The sequence below is a fragment of the Protopterus annectens genome, chromosome 8.part1, assembly GCF_019279795.1.
Source record: "Protopterus annectens isolate FY-2018-M chromosome 8.part1, PAN1.0, whole genome shotgun sequence".
Lineage (NCBI taxonomy): Eukaryota > Metazoa > Chordata > Ceratodontiformes > Protopteridae > Protopterus > Protopterus annectens.
Window position 1 is genome coordinate 316773081 of NC_056742.1, and position 23219 is coordinate 316796299.

Here is a 23219-nt window from a genome sequence, read left to right on the forward strand (position 1 = left end):
TGTGATACTGTAAACCTCTTATAATTGAGGCCCATAGGACATATGCAAATGACCCCTTAAGGACATCAAGTGTTTCAGCTGTATTGCTTCTGAATGTCTGTGACTTTTTAATTTTTCAGTCTCTGTCGATACATTCAGGCCAATAAAGCCAAACCCCACTCACTGTGGACATGCATGTTTTGGCCTTCTTCACATAGTTTCCCTGCATTTTGTCAAACATAAGTTTAGTCAACAAATGCTAGTGGTGTTGTATAATGCTGAACATGTGGATAGCCCAAGTGTTAAAAAGTTGATGATATGTTTCATTGAGACAACTGAGTGGTGGTTGGAGGGGGTGAGAGTGTTTCTGTGTGTGTTTGAGAGTTAAGGTCAGGGATACCTGAGGGGATAGGTTTTGTATGTTTTAGGGTTAGGTAAGGCGATAGATGTACTGTTAGTGGTGTGTGTGTTGTGTGTAGTGGCAGTGTTGCAGGAAGCATTTTTAAAGGTCATTACTAAGGTGGTGTGGAGGTGCAGATAATGGGTGCTAAACCTGACCGTACCCCTTCTTTAACCCTACACCTTACCTTAAAAAAAAAAAAACTTCCAGTTACACTGCCTTGAAATTTTAATAAGGTGCTGTGGTACAAAACACACTTAAGATTGGCTTTTTGCCTTCATGGAGTTCACTGCATCCCATTAACCATCTACATGGCAGCAAACTGCCTTTGTCATTGTATGGGTTATGCAGTAACAGAAATCTTGGCTTATGTGTTGAATATGTATTTTTTTTTATCTCCATGAATTGAGATGTTAATGCACATATATTCTGGACCTTAGTTTCACTCTGCCTTTTGAGCATAGGTCATATAGCACCTCACAGACTGTAGCAACAAAATTATACGAAAGACTGATTTGCTGCCTTTATATAGGAAGCTGTATCTAAGTTCTCTTGTGTCACTTCAAAGTAAAATTGGAGACAGTCCTAACAAGTCACTTTGGGTACAAAATACACTCAAAAATGCTATTCTACCTTCACTGGTTTCATTGCTTGTCATTTCTGAGTTACTGTGCATCAGGCTTCCATTTTCAGTATGTGAAATAAAGACATTACCCTGTATGCAGTAACATAAATGTTGCCTTACCTGGTGAAATATTTATGTATTTTATACTTCTGGTATGATAAGAACTTAATGCACAAATATTCCTGTCATTAGTTTCATTCTGCTTTTTCTGCATAGATCAGACAGCCCTTGTGTGGAGTCTGGGTATATTGATGGACTGTGACTGCAGAACTCTTCTGAAACACTGATTTTTTTCTTACATTTATGAGGTCCTATGTCAGTTCCCCCTAAGGCAGTTGGTATATAAAAAAATAAGCAAAATTAATAAGCTGGAATTAAAACACATTCAGTAATGTCTTCCTGCTCCAAAAGAACTGTCATGTATAGTATGTGTGAGCAATAGCTTTTTATCATAATGACTATTTTTTTAATGTTATCATGGGAAGGTAAATGGCCCTACAGGTATAAACTAAAATCAGAGTGCATTTAATTGCATTAAGAAGTGTATGGCATACATTGTATTGTTGCAGGAGTCACTTGTGGATAGAAATCAGCATGTTAATTTGAGAGAGAAAAGATTTCAGGGAAGGTAGTGAAGAATATCAGGGGAAAAGGAAAAGGGGTAATAAAAGTGATTGCTAGAGGGGTTCCAGTAGTGATGCAAGAGAGGGGGAAAAGGCAGTAATGATGGATTTTATGGTGGTAAAAGGATATTGATAGGGGAGGAGGATTATGCTAACATGCATTTATATTCTTCCTAAAACTCTTATCATGGCTTAAGAGAATTTTGAGAGATGTTTTCCACAGGGAATATTATTTACGGTGGAGACTGTAACATGATTTGCAATAGTGAGGATGTATCGGGGTTGGGGATCTAGAAAGGGAAAATACATTAAATGTGTGTAGATTTCTGAAGAAATATGAGAATGTTTGGTAAGGAAGATGTGACTTCAGGTGAAAGAATTTACATATTGATGTCCTTCCATTTCAGTGTTGCAGTATTCTTTACAATAGGGATCCCCTGCCAAGGGCAGCCTGATGTCCAGCCAGTGTACAGAAGCCTTTAGGTTGCTAAGATTATGCTATATGTCACAGGTATGCTCCCCACATGCAGCATAGGGCATAAAGGTGACGTGTGAACATACCATCCTCAGATTTTCTTTGCCGCCAGTCTAAATGCCATCTTTGATCATCAGTCTGAACACTCACCTTGTTTAGCTGATTCACCAAGATGTTTTCAGATAAGTGCCATGTTGGGGTTTTGTTCTTACCTTTTTCCTTTGTTTTTGTTGCTTGTGGGGTTTATGTCATCCAGAAAGGGTAAATGCCAGTGTAGGAGACAAATCCCCCAGAAAGACTGTCATGAGCAGTGTTTGTTTTTGTCTAGGTGTTTCCAATGACCATAAGTCTTGTTCTATTTGCTAGGCTTTCATTCCAAAGACTGTGCATAGTTGGCTTTCCTTTGTGGCTGCATATTTAGAAAATCAATGTCCTAAGCTTTTAGTAAAAGATGCTATGGAAGGAACTTCCTGCTCTAAGGGTCAGCCATCCTCGAAGGCGGCGGCCAAGAAAAGCTAGTTCTGATTCTTTGGCAGCGCTGCCTTTGCCCGGCATCTCTTTAGAGTTAGTGAAAGTCCGGAAGATCGCCCTGCTTCTGGGCTGGATTCCTCTGCCACTACCACTTCAGTGGTCGGCATGGATCCAGCTCTACCCACTTCCCTGGAGGCCTAGCAGATTTCCACTTCTGATGTTCAGGGTGAACTGCGGTTGATTATTACTGAAGAGTCTAGGAGTGTTCCCCAGATTTTGGTTAGGGAGGAGGTACAAACCACAGTTATAGATTGTCGTTCAGGGTCTTAACCTTCTAAGTTTTACAGTGCTGATGTCCCTTTAAGGAACAAAAAAACTAAATGCTTTTCTCCTCCTAAGGACCCTCAGAGTGAATGGCAGAATTTCAGTCAAGGTTTGTTTAGTGCCCTTATGGCTTTGAAGCCTACTCAGAGTTTCTGTGCCAGCCCTACCCCCCAGTCTTCTGCTTTTCTTAAGAAGCTTAGGGAACAAGATTCCTCTGAGGAGGAGGAGGTGGAATCCCTTGCCTATTCTTCTTCCAAGATTCCGTCTCCCTTAGACTATGGTTCTGAGGAAGAGGAGTACACTAGTCCTGACTCTCCTTTTGAGGAGATTTCTTTTAGGGACACAGTTTCCAGAATGATGGAATTTTTCAAATGGGATTGTGCCCAGGTGCCTGAGGTTCAGAAGATGTATTACGAGCTGTTGCAGATGGACTCTCCTAGACCTTATGCAGTTCCTTGTTCCTGGCTGCCTTGTTGGATGCCTTTTCTACTGCATCTCAGGCTCTTGATTTTCATCCCCCTGCTCCCCCAAAAAACTTGGATAGGCTTTATATGGTATACCATCGGATCTAGTGGATTTTATTGCTGAATTCTTTGGTTGCTGCTATTTGTGTTCGACTACACAAGAAAACCTTTTCAAGATTTCCTGACTGCTGACTGTGTGTGTTTTGTATTAGTGGTTTTGGTCAACACTGGTCACTCCATTTTGTACATTTATTTAGGCTTTATATGGTGCCTGATGATTGTGATTGCAAGTTCCTTTATAAATGCCCATCTGTTGACCCCTCTGTGGTGTCTGTGGCATCTGACAAGCCGTTAAATTTACTGCCTTTTACAAAGTTGCTTCCTTCTGATAAAGACAGTCGAACCATGGAAAGACTGGGTAATAAGGTTTGTACCTTGGCTACACTTGCTTTTAGGATGGTTGGTTATCAGACTTGTAAGACAAGATATATTTTGGCTCTTCTATATCAGGCTTGCCAGGTTATTTCTGATCTTCCTGCCTCTGAGGGGAAGATTTCTCCTCTCTCATTGTTGGGGACTTCTATTCCGGTGGCGCACCGCTCTATTAAATGCAGTTGTGATGCAGCTGATGCCTCCTCCAGGGCTGGTGCTTTTGGCTGTGTGCCGAGGAGATATTCCTACCTTCAGCTTCAGTCTTTGTGTGATGATATTAAGGCTAAGTTGATGGATGCACCTCTGGATTACAAGGATTTTGGTGTTGCTGCTGCTTCTGATTTGTTGAAGTCCGTAAGAAAAAAGGTAAGGCTTTACAAGATCTAAAACATATTTTTGTTAGTCTTGTACGTAAATTCCAAAGGAATTATCCTAATAAGCCTCCCCCAAATGTAAGAAAGGTGGTAGAAGGGCTGCTCCTGCTAAGGCAGGCCAGATTGTTGTAGTTCGGAAATCTCTCTTTCCTGATAAACCAGGTGCTGTCTGACTATCCTTTACTTCTCAGCCACATTCCTCTTTCTGTTCATCTTTTCCTGTTTGGTTACAGATTACTGAAGATTCCTGGGTGGTTTCCATCATTCCCCAATTACATGGTCTGGAAATCTGTTCCCCCTTTCATGGGCATTCCTCAGTCCCCTCAGGAAAAATTAGCCTTTTTATCCAGGGGGGCTTCAGGGTCTCTTGATTCAGGCAGCTGTTCAGGAAGTTCTAGTTTGTCAGAGGGGGGAAGGGGTTTTATTCCAGAATGTTCTTGGTCCCCAGGAAAGCGGGCACTTGGAGACCCATTCTGGATCTCTCTCACCTAAACACGTTTCTGAAAGTCCCTTCCTTTCAGATGTCCCTTCAGACTTTTCCTCTGCTGCTTTCTCAGGCTTTTCTAGTTTCTCTGGACCTCAAGGATGCTCATCTTCATATCCCTTTTCATCCCCCTTTCAGGAAGTTTTTGCTTTTCTCTGTGGCTTCCTGGCATTTTCAGTTCTCTGCTTTGCCAAATGCCTAGCTGATATTGCTTTTTCCAGGCTAAAGGGGTTACAGTATTTCCCTACTTAGACCACCTACTTTTTCAGGCAGCCTCTCCAGAGATTCTACTGTAGCATCTTCATTTTGCCATTTCCCAACTGCAAAGCCTGGGGTTCTCTATAAATTTCCAAAAGTCTTTCCTGACTCCTTCACAAGGATCATGTTTTTGTGAGATGCAGGATCTATACTGTTCCAATGATTGCATCCTTCCCTCCTCCCAAGGCCTTAACTCTCATTGCCTTCTTTGAATCCCTTCTTCCTCTGGCCTCAGTTACGGCCAGGAATTTCTAAGATCTCTAGGTTTTATGGCCTCCACCATTCGTATGCTCCCTCTAGCCAAACTCCACATGAGAAAACTTCAGTGGTTTCTAAAGGCTTCAGCCCTCTCATCCTCTAGATTTCTTAGTGCCTCTCTTTCCATGCCTCAAGCTGGAAATTCATTGGTGCATTCAGCAGTTGCCCCTCAATCCAGGGCTTCCTTTTCAACCTCCAGTCCCCTCTCGGGAGCTGTTCACGGATGCTTCAGACATGGGTTAGTGGGCTTTCTTTGGCTCTCTGAAAGTGCAGGGCCTGTGGCCACTTCAGTAAAAGAAATACTGCATTAATGTCAAAGAAATGACAGCTCTTCTGTTGGCTGTTTAAGCATTTTGTCCTCTCTTCTTTCCAGGGCCCCTCAAGGTATTGAAAAACAGTATCACAGTTGTGTGGTATGTCGACAAGCATGGGGGGACAAGATCTTATCTCCTTTGCAGGTTAGCACTTCACGTGTACTTCAGGCAGTTTACATTCCCTTAGATCCGAACATTGTGGCAGAGTCTCTGAGCAGGTCCATATCACAATCCCATGAGTGGATGCTTCAAAGGGATGCGTTTCTGGAGATTGTCCACGAGTGGAGTATTCCTCAAGTAAATCTATTTGCTTCCCCTTTGAACAACTTCCTCTTTTTGTGGCAGAGCCCCATGTCCTCTGGTCTGGAAGATGGACATCCTCTCTTTTTCCTGGAATGGGATGTTTCTTTGTGATTTCCCTCCCCTCCTCTCATTCCAAACGTCCTGTTTAGGATAAAACAGGTGGCTCCAAAAATTTTGCTGGTGCCTTCCTTTTGGCCTAGAGACAGCATTGGTTCCCTCTTCTTCATTTAGCCAAGGGCAGTTATCACAAGCTGTACTTTAAAGGGTGGACCTACTTGCACAAGACAAAAGATCCTTATCCATCCCCAACTATCCACTCTTCAGCTGACACTTTGAGTGATAGGATTTTGATTTCATATAGACATCTTTTTCTGAGGATGTGCTTAGGGTCCTGCAGGAGGCCAGGAAACCCACTATTAGGAATTCTTACTTATCTAAATTGAAGAGTTTTTTCTGTTTAGTGTCTTTCTCGTAACCTGGATCCACTCTGTGGATGTTTCTTTGGTTCTTTTATCTGTGTAAATTGCTCAATGGCATATTCTTCTGCTAAGGTGCACTTGTCAGCTATTTCTGCTTGTCTGCCTTTAGCACCCCCTTTAGCCTGTAGATTCGAGGCTAAACAATTTCTTAAACGTATCCTTCATATTAGACCTCCCAGGAAGCCTGTCCTTCCTAGGACCTTAATTTTGTTTTGGATAAATTGAGTCAGGCTACTTTTGAGCCTGCAGCTTCAGCTTCCTTGCAGCATTGATCTTGGAACACTGTTCGTTTGTTGGCCTTTACTTCTACCAGATGGGTGTCTGAGCTTCAAGCCCTTATGGCTGTTCCCTTTTTCTTAGTTTTCCATAAGGACAGAATGTCCCTTTGTACTAATTCTTACTTTATCCCCAAATTGGTGGATGAGTTGTCTCTTATTCAGTTTTCCATAAGGACAGAGTGTCCCTTTGTACTAATTCTTATTTTATCCCCAAATTGATGGATGAGTTGTCTCTTATTCAGTTTATTCATTTGCCCACTTTTTTCCCCTTCGCTGCAGTTTGCTAGTGAGAAGGTTTTGCACAGTTTGGATGTGCATAGATAAATTAGATTTTATTTGGATAGGAGTAAAGCTTTTCATAAATGTGATCAGCTTTTTGTTTCCTTTCATCCTAGATCTTTGGAATTGGTAGTTTCCAAGGAAACTGTTTCTTCTTGGATATCTAAAGCCATTTATTTTTGTTCTTTTCATGGCAAGAGCCTTTCTTCTTCGGTTAAGGCTCATTCTACTGGGGCTGCGGCCTCTTCTCATTCTTTTTTCAAGAGTTTAGATACTAACTCTATTCTTGAGGCAGCTACCTGTACTTCTGTGCATACTTTTACCAAGCATTGTAAGTTAGATGTGATATCCAGGGCTAGAGATAGTTTTGCTAGGGCCATCTTTCTTGGGTTCTCCTCTTTTTCATGAGCTTTTGCACTGTCCCCATTGTAAGGAATACTGCTACACTGATTTGAAAGGACATAGTACAGTTGTGTAAAATCTTACCATAATGGTAGATATCCTTCTCTTCACTGTTGCAGTATTCACTCCCTCCCTCCTCCCCCTGGTTGTTTTCCCTTCTGGATGTGCCTGGTGCCTCCCTAGTCTTCAGACTGGCATTCCTACTGGGGCTCTCATTTCTGAGGATGATACATCCAGATGTTACCTTTATGCCCTGTGCTGTACGTGGGCGTATACTTGTGACATATGGCATACCCTTCGCAACCTAAAGGCTTTGATATACTGGCCGGATGTCAGGTCACCCTTGGCAGGGCTCCCTGTTGTATGGAATACTGCAACAGTGACGAGAAGACTATATTTATTTATTTTACATTTGATTACCGAGTAAGTGTCCAGCTGGGCTGGAAGCCCATTTTCAGCAGACACCTGGGGAGAAAATCTCCATTCAATAAGCAACAGTTTTACATTTATAAAGAATAAGGCAAAAACGAAAAGCTTAAAGACATATAGCAAAAATCAGACAGTAGTAACACAAGCAACAAGCTGGGAAATGGAATAAGTGCGGTATGTATCCAGAATTGAATAGAGTTAGGCACAAGTTACTTTACAGCAGAATTAGGTGAGAGTATACACAGATATACGCCGTTATGGTAATATTTTACACAACTGTACTTTCTCCAAGGTGCAATAACTTGGCTAGACTGCATAGAAATTATATTTCTTAGGAACATGTGTACTTAATTGAAAGCTTTGAAACTCATCCAATGACTGTTTCAGATCATGCACCAGTGAAACCCTTAGTAAAGATTCAGGGTAATGTAAAAATGAGATGGTGGCACTTTGCTACATATTTATTAGAGAGAGAGGAATTTAAGGAATGGGTGGTGGAAATGATTTGAGAGGTATTAGAGAAGACAGAAATTTCTTCTGAAGGGATAGCTACTGAGTGGGAAAAAATGAAAATGGATTTTAAAAACATGGTTGAAATAAGAGAGGAAGAGATATGGGAAAAAATAATAGGAATTAAGAGGGATGATGTAGGTTAAATTATTGCAGAATAAGGAGAATTGACATGGAGATATGGGAAAAAGTCTTCTTCTTTCAGCTTTTCCTGGTTAGGGATCGCCACAGCGGATCATCTGTCTGCTCATGATTGGCAGTGGAGTTTTACGGTGTCAAGTTGCCAGCCCGGCGCCCAACCTTCCACAGAAGGCACACATAACACGCACTCACACCTAGGGCCAATTTAGAGTGTCCAATCCACCTACTGCATGTCTGGGGTGTGGGAGGAAACCGGAGCACCCAGAGGAAACCCACGCGACCACAAGGAGGACATGCAGACTCCACACAGAAGGCACCCCAGCTGAGAATTGAACCGGAGAACCTCTTGCTGTGAGGCAGCAATGCTAACCGCTGCACCACCGTGGCAAAAGTAATAGGAATTATTAAGAGGGATTGACCTGGGTTAAAAGTATTGCAGAATAAGAACTGACATAAGCAGGAGCAACTGCAAAGTGCCAAAGGGAAAAAAAGGAGTATTTAAGTAGTATTCATGAGTTCAAATGGTTGCTTTTAAGTAACTATTTTTTGAGAGAAATGCCATAAAATGTTTAAAGGAATGACTTGGGCATCAGAAAATATGAAGAGTTTTTGAGTAACTTAGGGGGCCTATAAGAAGAAAAAAAATCATAGGTCCTCTAGAGATATTTCAAGCATTTTATGAAAATTTGTATAAAGTAGAAGAATGTGAAAATCAAGAAAAGGCACAAATGGAAATGTTTATGGAAAATGTAATTATTTAATGGTGATAGAGGCAGGTAAGGCTCAACAAATAATATTTAAGACAGTTGTACTGGCTGTATTACCCAAAGAGGGAAGCAAACATTCAGACCCAGCTTTGTATAAACCTGTTTGAATTTTAAAACAGGATTGTGAAGTGTTTATTTTTCTACTAGCTGAGAGAATGGCTAAGGTGTTAAGGAAATTGATGGATCTGGATCAGTGTGTTTTTGTGTGGGGGATGAAAACATTTCACAACATTGAGAACACCGATGATCTCCAGAGAAGCAAAATTAAGAAAATGCTAGTATTGTTGTTGGTTCTTGACATGGAGAAGGCATTCATTAGTCAGCTGGCTTTTTTTTTTTTTTTTTGGTAGGGTAATGGTAGTATTTGTGTTGCTTGGTAGAACAATAGGGTTAATTAGGAGGATGTATAAAGAGTTGTCTGCAAGAATTAACATAGCAGGGTTCCTCGCTCACAGTATGCTTTTGAACAGATGAACGAGCCCGGGATTCCTAATCAAGAAAAGCTGTCTTTATTTGCAGATTATATTATTTTGTACGTTGGATCCAGAAAAGTACATTTAGGTTTTGCGCAACATTCTGAAACAGTTTCAGGCCTTTCCAGGATGTAAAGTAAATGAAAAAAAAGTAAGCTATGTACCTACACTTGAATTTATTTGTTCAGCAATACTTGTATATATGGGGGGCATGATAAGATGAAGTATTTGGAAATTTATTTCACAAAAACATTTTTAGTATGCCTGACCAAAACATTACTTTATTGGTAAACATTCAAAGTATAAAACTGATAATTTCCTTTAAAAGCTCAAACATATACTTTATAGTTGTCAGAGAAGAATGTTTAATAGTTACAGTAAAACAAAAAAAAATACATAGTCTAAATAACCTAAGATGGATTTAACTTTTATTATCTTTAAATACCAGTGGCTTAAACAATCCTAGCAAGAGAGCAAATCTACTGAAATATTTAAAACTGAAGAAAACACAAATTGTCTTCCTTCAAGAAACTTATTTCAGAACAAATGACAATTACAAATGGAATCCTAAGGAATATATGATATTGGCACAATCCACTTTTAAGACAAAGACAAAAGGGGTAACAATTTTATGGAAAATAAGTGTGATTAACCCAGAAATCATTTATAAGTATGAAGATAAAGAAGGCCTTATGGCATTAGTAATAGTTAAATATAATAGAATATGGACCCTAGCCAATCTATACTGGTTCCCAGGCATTGGATCAGGAACTGTTAAAAAACACTTGGATTTCATTTTCAATAATTATAAAGGCAACTTAATATTAGGAGGAGATTTTAACTGTATATTTGATATTTCTGAAACTACAAATAAAAAACCGCTTCATACTTCTGCTGTATCAAAAGCTTTAAGCAAGTGGGTAGAATCATTTCATCTTGTAGATGCGTTCAAATTTAAAGAAAATAAATCTTTGTTGTTTTTCCATCAAGATCAGAGATTTGGTACCCTAACTAGACTAGACAAAATATTTGTTGGCCATGACTTACACTGTAAAATCATTAATTTCTCAGTCACTCCCTGCCCCCTTTCAGACCACAATTCATTGATACTAAAACTTCCAAATGGGTACAAACCATTGATCTTTAACGCCAGAATTCCAGCATATATAACTAAAATTAAAGAGTTCAAACCCTGGTTATTATCTGAATTACAGTTCTTCTTAGATATTAATCACACCACAGAGATAAATAAAATAATGATATGGGACTCATTAAAAGCTTACATATATGGTAAAACACTAACTTGGTATAAAAAAAATCAGGGAATGGGATTCTGAATTATTAGATCTACAGTTCCAACTTTTGTCAGTAAAAGCTGAAAAAAATCAAAATCATTTGGAGATGAAAAAGAAAGTAGAAGTATTAAACAATAAATACATCAACATTCTAACATACAAAACTAGTTTAGCTTTAGAAAAACTAAAAATTAATACCTTGGCCACTTCTCCCAAATACCTACATAATTTATTCACAAGAATCAAAATACATTCAAAAGCTAATAACATTAAAAGTATCTTCCATGAAAAGAAAGGGAAAATGTCTCAGATGTAGGTGACATTCTTGATGCCTATAGAAATCACTATATGGAACATTTCCAAAAAGAAAATATACATATTGATCAATTAAATCTAGACGAAAAATGTTCTAATATAAAAAAAAAAATACCAGAAGAATTAAAACTAGATCTGCAAGCACCCATGTCCTACAAAGAAATTATAGATACAATAAAAGAGAATAAAAATAATAAAGCTGCAAGTATAGATGGCATAATTATGGAAATGCATAAACTTTTTCCTTCAAAGATGTTATCCCTCTTCCATAAAACTGTATTAGAAATTTAGTCACAAGCTTTAATACCACCCTCTTGGAGATGTTCCTTAATCACACCAATCCTAAAGGAAAACAAATCCCCAAACCTCCGTACCTCATAAAAAAAGAATTGCAGACGAAGGGGAATCGCATTATACGGAAACAAGAATCTACCTTAAAATGTCTAGGAACTGAGTTATGCAAGGATAATAATGAATTAGTCTCAAAAAACTACAATAATATCATCGATACAGTTAAAATCAATGTGGAAAAGCGGAACAAAATAATATTAACATTTGAAGATAGACTACAGTTAATAAAAATGGTTTTACTACCCAAGATTCTATAGATAGCTTTGGCAATACAACTGTTACCAGAAAGGAATATATTCAGAGAAATAAACTCATGCCTAATAAAATTTTTATGGTTTCCCAAAAGAAACAGAATAGCTTTAATACATCATCATATCAGACCACGGAAACAGGGAGGATTAAACTTTCCTGATACAGAAACATATATAAAAGCTTCAGTATCTAAAACAATCTCAGATTGGATAAGTCCAAATTATTCTGCAAATTGGCAAGAATTACTAACTGTAATATCAATAAATGAATTTAATTTACAAAAAAAAAATTCAAATAACAGATAAAAAAACAATTTGCCATGACACATGTTATGTATTAGTATGCAGTATAACATAACTAAGCCCACTAAAATTGGTATGATTAATTATTACATTGACTCATTTAGGAAAATTTTTAATGCAAATATAGATTTAAAAATCTGGTTTGATCTTTTAACACCATTTATAGTTACAAAGAGCTATCCACATAAAATGTATAGTGAATTGATTCTTGGGAACAGAAAGGATTTTTGTTGGTTTCAGTGTGTCAAAGAAGTAAAAGTTCTGGATATGCAACAATAGAAACAACATACAAAATTCCACAATAAGATTGGCTAACTATGCAAAGCATTCTGACGTATTTGCAAGATTTATGCAGAATAATTAGTAATTCTTCATTTAAATAAATACCTAAACTTACGAAATATCTATATGAAGTCATATATAATGATTATGACATGGGAAATAGTATTTTGAAATTTTACAAGATATTGATAAATTATAAAGCAACACCCAAATCCTCATATTGGAATTATTTAACAAAAGGACACTCACTACAGCTAACTGAAGAAATTAAATCAAATATTTTATTATCAGTAAAACATGCATCCTTTACACAATACTGGAAAGTTTTTAATTGGAAGTGCTTGCACAGAGCATTCTTAACTCCAGATAGAATTACTAAAATTAATTCTTCCACAAAGGGAATATGTTGCGGGTATGAGCAAATACACAATGCAGATTGGAATCGCATTTTTTTCGTCTGTGTTAAAATTAAGCCATTTTGGAATGGTATTAAAATCTTTTTACAAGCTTTATTTAATGAATCATTTAACTTATCTAAAGCTCTAGTATTATTAAATGTGTGCGAAGGTCCTCATTTGAATGAGTCAAATATGTATCTAGTATGGACAATACTTGCAATCTCAAGGAAGTATATAACAAGAAGATGGAATACAAACAAAATACCGACTTTGGAAGACTTCTACAGCCTACTGAAGACCATAGCATTGTTGGAAATTAAAATTAAGGATTCATCCTAAGCCATTTATTGACAATCCATGGCAAAAGTATTATCTTTGAGTGACACTTTACAATAACTGAACAGATACACTCTGATAACTGGATTGTTATACCTATAAAGTAATAGTATATATTGAGCTCTGTTATAGTGTCAGGCTGATGTGTACATAGTTATTAAGATGTTATATACAAATACTATGGAATTTATTCAACTGTATTTAAAAAATAAAAAAAATTTGAGGGGGAAAAGGATGAAGTATTTGTGTGTATGGATCAAAAAAGGTTTCGATCACATCAGCTAAGGATATGTGGGAAGTAACTAAGCAAAAGACAACTTGATTATGGATATGGGTACTGAGAACAAAGAATGAAAGTATGTCTAGTCCCTTAATTTTTTTATACAGATCAGGTGTATTTCTAACAACCAGAGGAGACGTTATGGACCATAATTAGTAGAGAGTTGAAAAAAAATATATATTTGAGAGAGGAAGAGGGCAAGAGTTTAGCAGAAGTTGATTATCCTTACAGAACAAGATGGTTTGATTGCTTGACTGAATATATACTTTAGAGCTACGCAGTTAAGGCTCATATACATAACGCAAGCAGGAGGTTATAAATCGAAGTGGAAAGGGATGACAATGAAAAGAGTTTGAGGGAGGAGTTCAAGAAGTAAGTTGAGAGTAAAAATTTTGGATCCAGGTCCTTATGGAGAACAACATCCATACATAATATTGCATTCATAAAGTAGCAGGAAGTATTCTAAGAGCTAAGCTGTCACAGGAATGGAAAAGGGAGATTTTTACCAATATGGATGACTGCAAATAGAAATACAGAAAATAGGCTAGAAGAGTCTGGAATTTACTGGAGAAAGCTAGCAGAGGACTAAATGTATTGAGAGCAAATAACTAGAGAGGGGAATATAGCAAGAGTGTTTGGTCTTATGTACCCGGGATTGATAACAGAGCATAGGAGGAGGGATAGAGGGGGAGTGATAAGTGAAGGACCAGTTCGGTTTGAGTTTTTAAGTAAGGAGTTGCTGTCAAAAAATGGGTAATAAGTAGGCATATAAAACATTGCATGATTACAAATCAGTCAGTGATGATTGGAAAAGATTGGGGAAAGAAAAAAGAAAGGCAACATACAAAAGAATAATGGGGGTAAGTCTCTATGCCTTCCGGTTATGCAACAAAGCCCTGAAGGTATAAGATTTTTGCTTGAAAGTGTTTACATAGCTATTTTTATACCCCAAGTAGGCATCAGAGAATTTTTTTCTCTGGTAAATAGCAAATGCTGGAGGAATGATGGGAAAGAGAGAGGTAATTGGGAACATGTTTTGGGGAATATAATGAGTTAGCAGTACTTTGTCCAAAATGTTGCTGGAGAGCAAAGATAGTAACTAAGGAAATGTTTCTTTTGCGTTAAAATATAACCTCTGAATTGGCCAGACATGGTAAGACTTTACTAAGTTTAATGCTGCTGGCTGCCAAAATTAAATTACTACAAATATAGATCAGAATCTAAACCAACTGTAATGTGTATACTCAATATTGTAAAGGAGATAAAAGAACTGAAGGTGGGATCTATAGAAAAAGAAGGAGCAAAACACATACAAATAGATGAAATTTGTGGAACAATATATGCAGAACAAAGTGCAGGGTGAGGAGTGAGGTTTAGGGGTGGGGATGAATTGGGCAGTTAAATGTTGGAATGAATGAAAATTGCTAAAAATATATACATGCATAAAAGTAAAATGCTTGCCATGGTTTGTTTCCTTTATTGTATGTGTTATGTCTGCAATATAAGAATTTAATAAAATTGTTTTAAAAATATGTATACTCATAACCCTGCTGCTATCCTTCCACTGGCTGTTTCCTTATCCTTTGACTTCCAGTTACCAGCCTCTAAATAGCTGGATAGATTTTATAATTTCTGACTTTCAGAAGTATTTTTATAAAATTTCATGTGTAATCCATCTACTAAAACAGCAAACTGAACTCCAAGAACTTTTGGCATTCCTGGAGTTCGGTTTGTTGTTTTAGTATATTGTTTTTCTGACTTCTGGTTCACCACTATATTACCTTTTTGTGATGTCTGATCCATCTGTCATTTCACATGATTCATACAAAGGAGACAGGTTGTTTTCCTACTTCAGTCATGTTTCTAATGATAGAAAGTAGAGCTTTAGGTAGATGCATCAAAAATGCATATACTTAGGTCATTGTTTCTTTCAGAGCATTTTGCTGTCAAACTCACGTGATAAAATGCCTTCTAGCCATTTGGGGCAATATTGGAAAACTGTTGCTACCTTTTCTAATGCTGATGTTACAACTAATCATCTGGACATGCTTAATTCATTGTTAGTTCAGTATGTAAACTGTAATTTGCAACTCTTGTTTATATTGTGCACTACACTTGATTTGACTTGTCAGTTGAATTCTACAACTGTGATTTGATTGTGCATAATGTTGTACATTTTTGTACTTTCTTTGTTACCCAGTTGCTTACCAGTAGGCCCAGGTCCTGCCTGAAAGGGCCCACCAACTAGTGTGCTTACCTTGTTAATGGATGTAAAACAATTTGAAAAGCAAAGCAATAAATAAATATGTTAAGATGCTGTGGTTATCGTTGCTAGAGCAGCTTGCCACTAAGTTTAGTTATGAAAAGACATGCTTGGTTAAGGTTACATATCTTTTCAGACAATGTTAAAGCACAACTGTTAAATCCGTCCTTATATAAAGACTTTTTATTTGGAAATTGTACAGAAGTTTTTTAAAATGTTAGATGAAAGAGGAAAACAATATGCAAAGTTTTAAACAAGTCTTTCTCTGGCTCCTATGTTTGAAGAATTCTGTAATTAATCCAGGACCCTTTTTCATAAGTGATCTAAATCCAGACTACAAAAATCTGAAAGGGATCGCAGGGGTCCACTTCACAAAGAAACAATTTTCGACTATCCTTGCCAAATGTCCCCTTCCTCCCCTTCCACCCAAACTACCTTTGAAAATTGCTGGAAAGCTCTCCCTTTCCCTTCCAGTTTGGGAATTTATCACAATACACTGTTGGGTACCAGGCATCATAAAAATGGTTATTACTACAACTGGCATCCTGTCCTACTCCCTCAGGAATACCATACATTCCCAAAGACCAACAACACCTCATCTGTTCATTACTTCCAGATCTGTTTCTTCAGGGAGACGGAACATTTTTTGTAGGTCTTTTATGGTACCCAGAAAATAGGGCATTTGGAGACTCATTCTAGTTCTCTCCAGATAAATCATTCTTAAATGAAATTCAGAATGTTAAGACTTAAAATCTTATTTTCACTTCTTTCACCTCAGGCTATATTTGTCACTCTAGCTGCACTTTCCAATTCACAGGAATGACGGTTTTTTTTTTAGTTCTATGCTTTGGGATTACAATATCGGTTTACTTTGCCATTTGGACTTTCTACTGCTCCAAGAGTTTTTACCAGTGGACATGCTCCAGCAGTAGGCTTGTGCAGACTTCAAGTTAGTTATACATATATTTTCTTACCTGGATGATTTTCTGATTTCAGCTCTGTCCAGTCAGGAAGTGCTACAGGCAGCAGCGGCCTTAGGTCAACTGGTGCCCTAGGCAAAAGGGCTCCACGGCGCCCCCCACCACACTACCTGGTGCCCCCATCCTGGTCTAACTACATCAATTAAATGCTAGAAAAGTGCTCCTGCTAGACTGGCGCCCTAGGCGGCTGCCTAGTTGGCCTATGCCTAAGGCCGGCTATGGCTACAGGCTTGGATTTTACAGAGTCTCCTTCACCTTCTTGGGAGTTGTAGTGAACCTCACAAAGTCATCCCTGCAAGTTGTTCACAGTCTACATTATTCTGGATCCTTACCTCTGATATCAGATTGTCTGTCCTAAAGAATGTCCATAATGTGTTTTTGTCAAGCAGAGAGTTTTAGCTTGACCTACACTTCAGAAAGGATTTTGCTTTGCATAATAATCCAAAGAAATGACCCTTGACAGGGGTTATAATTGAGTGTTATTCATCAAAGTGTGAACACTTAAATGAAACTGTGTTTTTATACTGAGCTCTTATGTAAGTGTTCTGTTCTGTCCATCTTAGATAGTTTTCCAGTGCCTGAGCTTTGGACTTCAGCTGTGTAAAACAAGTCTGTATAATAAAGCTTTGTAGTAAGCCAATCCTTTGAAATTCGTCAATTCTGCTTTCTTTGCATACTCTCTGGAAGGCAGTATTATTGAAGACCTGTCGTATATTAATCCTTCTCTGACTATGAGATGTAAATAAGTGAAGCAGCGTAGTAGAAAAACATGTAACAGTATAGGAGGAGGTAAGTAACTTGTCTTTTCCCTTTATGGAGCTGATTTTCTAATTCTCTAGTTTATTAATGTGAAAGTATTAATAAGTCAACTGGGTCAAAGCTCCTTCACCATCTGAAAAAATATATTATGTAATGTGTTTGTGTATGTATGTATGTGTAAATTAATTAATTAATTTCATTTTCCAAAAAAAACTGCTTTAACATGGTTTTGGGGATGTCGGAGCCTGTCCTGGCAGCCAATGGACATGAGGCTTTGAATACCCTCTCTAAACAGGGCACTGCTCTATCACAGACTGTCACCCACCCACAGTACATACATGCCTACATGTAATATGGAAAACAGAACAGATGCACACACAAGTAAATATATATATATATATATATATATATATATATATATATATATATGGGAGAGAGTTGACTTTCTCAAGCCTTTTAGCATATGTAGGAGTGAGTTTTGTTGTCTGTAAGTGTTGCATACTATTAGCCAATGGTGTGTTAGAAAATATGGAAGTTATATAGCTTATTGAAATGGATTTTCTAAATAATAGCATGTGTGGATTTTTAGAAGTCATCAAATGGTATGATCTGTGGTTTTATACAGCACTTGCTTCATCATACTGATTTTTTTTACTTGCTATTGTATTTGAACTAGGAGTACATCCGCGGTGGTGCAGCGGTAGCATTGTTGCCTCACAGCAAGAGGTTCTCCCGTTCGATTCTCAGCTGGAGTACGGGGAGTGCCTTCTGTGTGGAGTCTGCATGTCCTCCCTGCGGTTGGGTGGGCATTCGAAAGACGTGCGTAAATGGGCATGCCTTCATTGAAGGTTGAACGTTCGAACTGGCACCTCGGCGTTCGTGAAAATCTACTGACAATCATTAGCCGACCGGAGTTCCGCTGTGATGACCCCTAACCGGGAAAAGCTGAAAGACAAGCAACAACAATTGTATTTAAACTAGGAAACATATCTACTTGAAAATAATTTATCCATTTGTATTCTGCAAGCTCAGTGTACAGAGTAATATCACCACTTTTTAAACACAAATAAATTCACTGTAAACTCTAAATACAAGAGTATGTTAATTTCCTATCTCTTGTATATCCTTAAATACTTAATTAGTGTTTCCTTTTTTGATAGCCACGGTGGTGGCGTTGTTACCTCACAGCAAGAGGCTCTCCCGTTTGATTCTCGGTGTGGCTTGGGAGTGCCTTCTGTGTGGAGTCTGCATGTCCTCCCCACGGTTGGGTAGCATTTGAAAGACATGCGTGCGTAAATGGGCGTGCCTTCGTTGAAGGTTGGGCATCGAGCTGGCACCTTGGCGTTTCGCAAAAATCTACTGCCAATCATTAGCGGACCGGAGTTCCGCTGTGGCGACCCCTTACTGGGAAAAGCCGAAAGACAAACAACAGTGTTTCCTTTTTGATGTTAATATAGCCTGTCTTTTAGTTTTGTAAGATTGTGGGTATTTTGCTCAAGTAGCCAAATATATTCTATTTTCAGAAGTGTGTGTAGTAAAAGACTTAAAAATGTTTACAAGTAGTCTGATGAGTAAAAGCCTTAAATGTGCAAATGACAATTATGACAAGGTAACCATACCTACTGTTCTTTGTTCTAATGCAATGATATTATTGATATCTTTATAACAAAGCTTCTGTAAACAAATTTAGATGCACTCTCTAAGATGGTCTGTTTTTCAGAAGAGCAGTTTCTCATAATTATATCCATAACTTGAATGGTTCTTTGATTGCATTTCATAATATACCTTAAGTTAATCATACAGATTTTCCTCTCTTGCTTACTGTGTACAGCTATCTGAGAAAAATAGGGTTTAAAAACAGCAATGCATTTGGAAATAACATTCTCCTTATTGGATATACCTGTGTCTTATTGCATCCTGTCTGCTTAAACTGCATTGTCATTTTTTTCATACTGACAAAAATCCCCATAGTTTGTATTTAGATGACTAGCCCTTAAGAACTGGTTGTGAACAGTACTGTCATAAATGTGTCTGGGATGCATACTATTAAAATACAGATATTTGTATATCCTTTGTGGGTATTCTGTAATCAATTTTAACATCTTTGGTTAAAACAGTAGCATCTGAAAAACATATTTCACTAGTAGAAGAGTGCGCTTTCAAAGACAAAAAAATCTGTACTATTATGGAAGAACTCATTAATTTCTTGCAGTATGTCAGTATTCTCCGTCTGTAGCATAAATATAGTTAACAGTTTTAATAATCCAATATTGGTAGACTATGGACCATCAAATATAAAAATATTAATATCTTCTTTGAAATGGTTATGTTTACATAATTGGCTATAGTCACTTCTAGCCTTTGATGGCAGTATATCCCATTAAACAAAAATGTGTATAAAGTTTCAGTTTTCTCCCATTAATATAATTGTGTTTACAAATATTTTCCCTTACTTCTTCGATCCCATAATTCATTGGGATGACTGTGAACAATGTATTCAAATCTAGAGTGACTGATACTACATTATCTAAAACTGAATTATCACACCATAACTAACTAACTAACAAGTTTTTTTTTTTTAAATCATTTAATGCCATTTATAAAACCATTTACAAAATTTAAGCAAGGTTGAAAATTTTCATCAAAATAAATGGAAATTGGCTCAGTAATCTATTGGTTTTCTAGGACAGTGGGTCACATAGGTGGACAAGGTCATGTTCTTGTGTTAACTTTAGTAGTCCTTGTATTACTGGTACTGTTGGAGATGGTACATGAAATTATATAAATGTAAAGAAATAAAATTTTCTGTCAGTCATGCAACATACTTGTGTCCTTTAAATTGATTCACAAGCATTTAATTTACTTCAACAAGCATTGTATCTTTTGAAAGCAGTCCACACACCACAAATAGAAATTTTATGTTCATTATAACTACAGCGCTACTTTTGTTGTCTTGTTTAATTAAATCCTTAATTCCTGCCCTCCCTTAAAATTCACTCCCCCTCCTAAATATTATTCTACATGTATTCCCACACATTCAGTATATTTGTATGAAATTTGATCTTTCCGTTTTCTAAAGATTCCAAGTCCAGTTATTTTGCATCCTTTTCAATATTCAGTATTTTCACTACAGTTGCGTTAGATTTTGATTTCCATTTTTTTGTAATTGCTTTTTTATCCAACTATAAAATTAAACTTAAGGATGTAACTATGCCTAGGTAGTTCAGATCATGTATCCCATCTCAAAAGAATCATTTCCTTATTTACTACCATTTCTTTGCAAAATAATTCTGGCAAAGTATAAAGGGAGTTTTTAAAATCTGGCAACTCTTTTCTTCCCTAAAAATCATGTTTCCAATTTATTTTCACCTGCCCGTCACGTCTTCAGCATTCACTGTTTACCTGATGATTAATCCTCTGAAGTTTACTTGGGATATAAAATTAGCTGTGCAGACACTTCCATTCAAAAATCTTTGCCTGTCTGAATTTTGTTGCATACTTGGGAGCTCTACCCTTCCTATTGTTCCTTTTGTAATCTTTTCTTAATATTTTCTGAATTCCTCCGATTGATTCTTGCAGTTGTCATACAACTCTTTATAGGCCGTATTATTTCCCCTTTAACAATATCTTTTGTTCTAGACTTAACTGAAAACTCTACCAGTTATGTTTTCCACCTAGTGTTCCCCTGTCCCTTTCTCTTTACCTCTACCCTGTCCGTCTCTGATGGGAAAGGCAGTCTGTAACCTGAAGTTCCAACTCCAGCTTATCCTCATTCCACTGTTTTAATCTTTGCTTCCTTAGTTGTATGCTACCAGTACTTTGGTTTCTTGACTAATTTCTTCCAGTAAATTCTAGATACTTCTTGGCTGTTTTTTGAGCCCATAGTTGCATTCATCCCTATTTATAAATTCTGCCTCTCCCCATTTTCACACTGGCTTATTTCTTAGTAGACTGTTTATGCTGCTTTGACTGTAATATTATGTATGGTTATTACAATTCAGTTTAAGGGCTTGCATCTAAAATCTTGGCCTCTCTTGAACTTTCCAATGTTATCATCTTTTCTTTCTACTTTGATTTGTAAACTTTTGCTTAAGTTATGTATATGAGCCATAACTGTCTAGTTTTAGAGTACCCCCTTTGAATCAGAAAACCATATGCCATCCCTGTTCTGTTTCTTGCATCACTCTTGCCCTTTTTCTCAGGTTGACATAAATACACCTGATCTGTATGTAAAATAAACCAAACCCACTCTTCATACTTCTGTGAATCTTGATTAAAATCAAGATAATGCATAAACCAAAAATCACAGAAAAGTGGAACCACCAAACCGAAATATAATGTTGAGTACTTTCATCTGTAATGGTAAAAAATTAATAAGAATGAACTTTGTTATAATACAATTTTTTTAAAGTAACATCTCATATTAATAGGGTGAGCAACATAACCAAGCATATGCAAAATTCAGATCATACTACCATCACATATATTTATTACAAGTATTACAATTTATCTGCTGTATATTTAAGGATACATTTAATGTTAATAAAATCACAGTCTTTGGTTGTGATATGCTGTCAGCAGACTTTCTTAATCTCTAGTAAGGTCTCTAAGTCCTCTGTTTTGATTGTCTTTGATTACAGAGCCCAAAACAAAAAATAGGAATTTTTTACAATTATCCCGAATGTGTAGTGTGTTTAAACAAAACAGTAGTCTTCTGCTTGTTTCTAATTGCATAAACATGTTTGTAAACTATTTGTGAAATGTTTGAGTAGTTTTCCCCATGCAAAATACATCACAAGCATTACACTGAGCCAAATAAACAACAAAACTAGAATTGCAATCATAATTGTCATTTGAACCTAAAGTCCTATGGAAATACTGATTTGTGTTGTACTGACTATCCTTTGTAGATCTGCAAAAAACACAACACTAAAGCCCTGACTGTGATCTGCATGACCAGGGATTATCAAGCTGTCTAGATACTGAGGGAAAGAGGAGTGAGTGGTTGAGGCAGCAAACCCTACCTGCATGGAAAATGGTGGTATGGTTTGAAGCTGAACAGAGCCATAGGACCACAGCAATGACTTGGCCTATCATTCAGTGTAATGTGCAGTAGACAGATTCATCACTTAAAAATGCACTTCTTGGTCAGTATTGCTGGCTCTACTTCAGTGGAGGATACACCACCCAGTAGAAAAAGATGTGTGGTTTGGCAGCATTAGGAAGAATTGCCAGGAAGTGCAGAGGGTGAGACTGCACCCAGAGCTTACCCATGTTCCACTGGCTAGTCTAGAATAGAGGTCTCTGCTACTAGGTTCCCCCTACTAACAAGTTTCCCCATTCTGGTCTGGTAAGCTACTGACACTAGCTAGAGGATTAGGGGTTCTTGAGAATATAACGTATTTCTAGAGAACCACAGATGCAAGAAATGAGATTAAAAAAATATTTGCTGATCTTAGTAGATTGGCTGAAAGTCTAAACATAATGTCTTAAATGACTTGTACACTTCCAGAGTGATTGTGAAATTCTATTTCATCTGTCTGTTGCTGAATGGTGGTAAAATCTGAAAATGCATCAAAAAGAATAAACTCGTGCTTCACAAAAATATTTATTTCCTACACTGCCAATTGCTCATATTGTGTCTTGTGTGTACTAGGTGACTCGTGACCAGGTTGTTGAACGTCTGGAAGAACTGGAAAATGCACCAGCACTTGCAGTTCTACCTATTTACTCTCAGTTGCCTTCAGATCTCCAGGCAAAGATCTTTCAAAAGGTAGGTCCACATTAGCAGACAAATTTAATTTGATGGTGTGCTGAGAGAAAAAACCCCTTTTTCCAAAAAAGGTAGGTCCAGCAAAAGTAGC

The 23219-nt window shown here is 37.3% G+C and overlaps 1 protein-coding gene across 1 annotated transcript in view; it reads left to right on the top strand.

Annotated features, from left to right (window-relative positions):
• Positions 1 to 23219, top strand: part of DHX38 (DEAH-box helicase 38) — a gene marked incomplete in the record, with an annotated part of 1902786 nt that overhangs the window by 1233950 nt on the left and 645617 nt on the right. Inside the window, 1 exon segment of the mRNA XM_044081902.1 lies at positions 23012 to 23128. Coding sequence (XP_043937837.1) covers positions 23012 to 23128 — 117 coding nt within the window.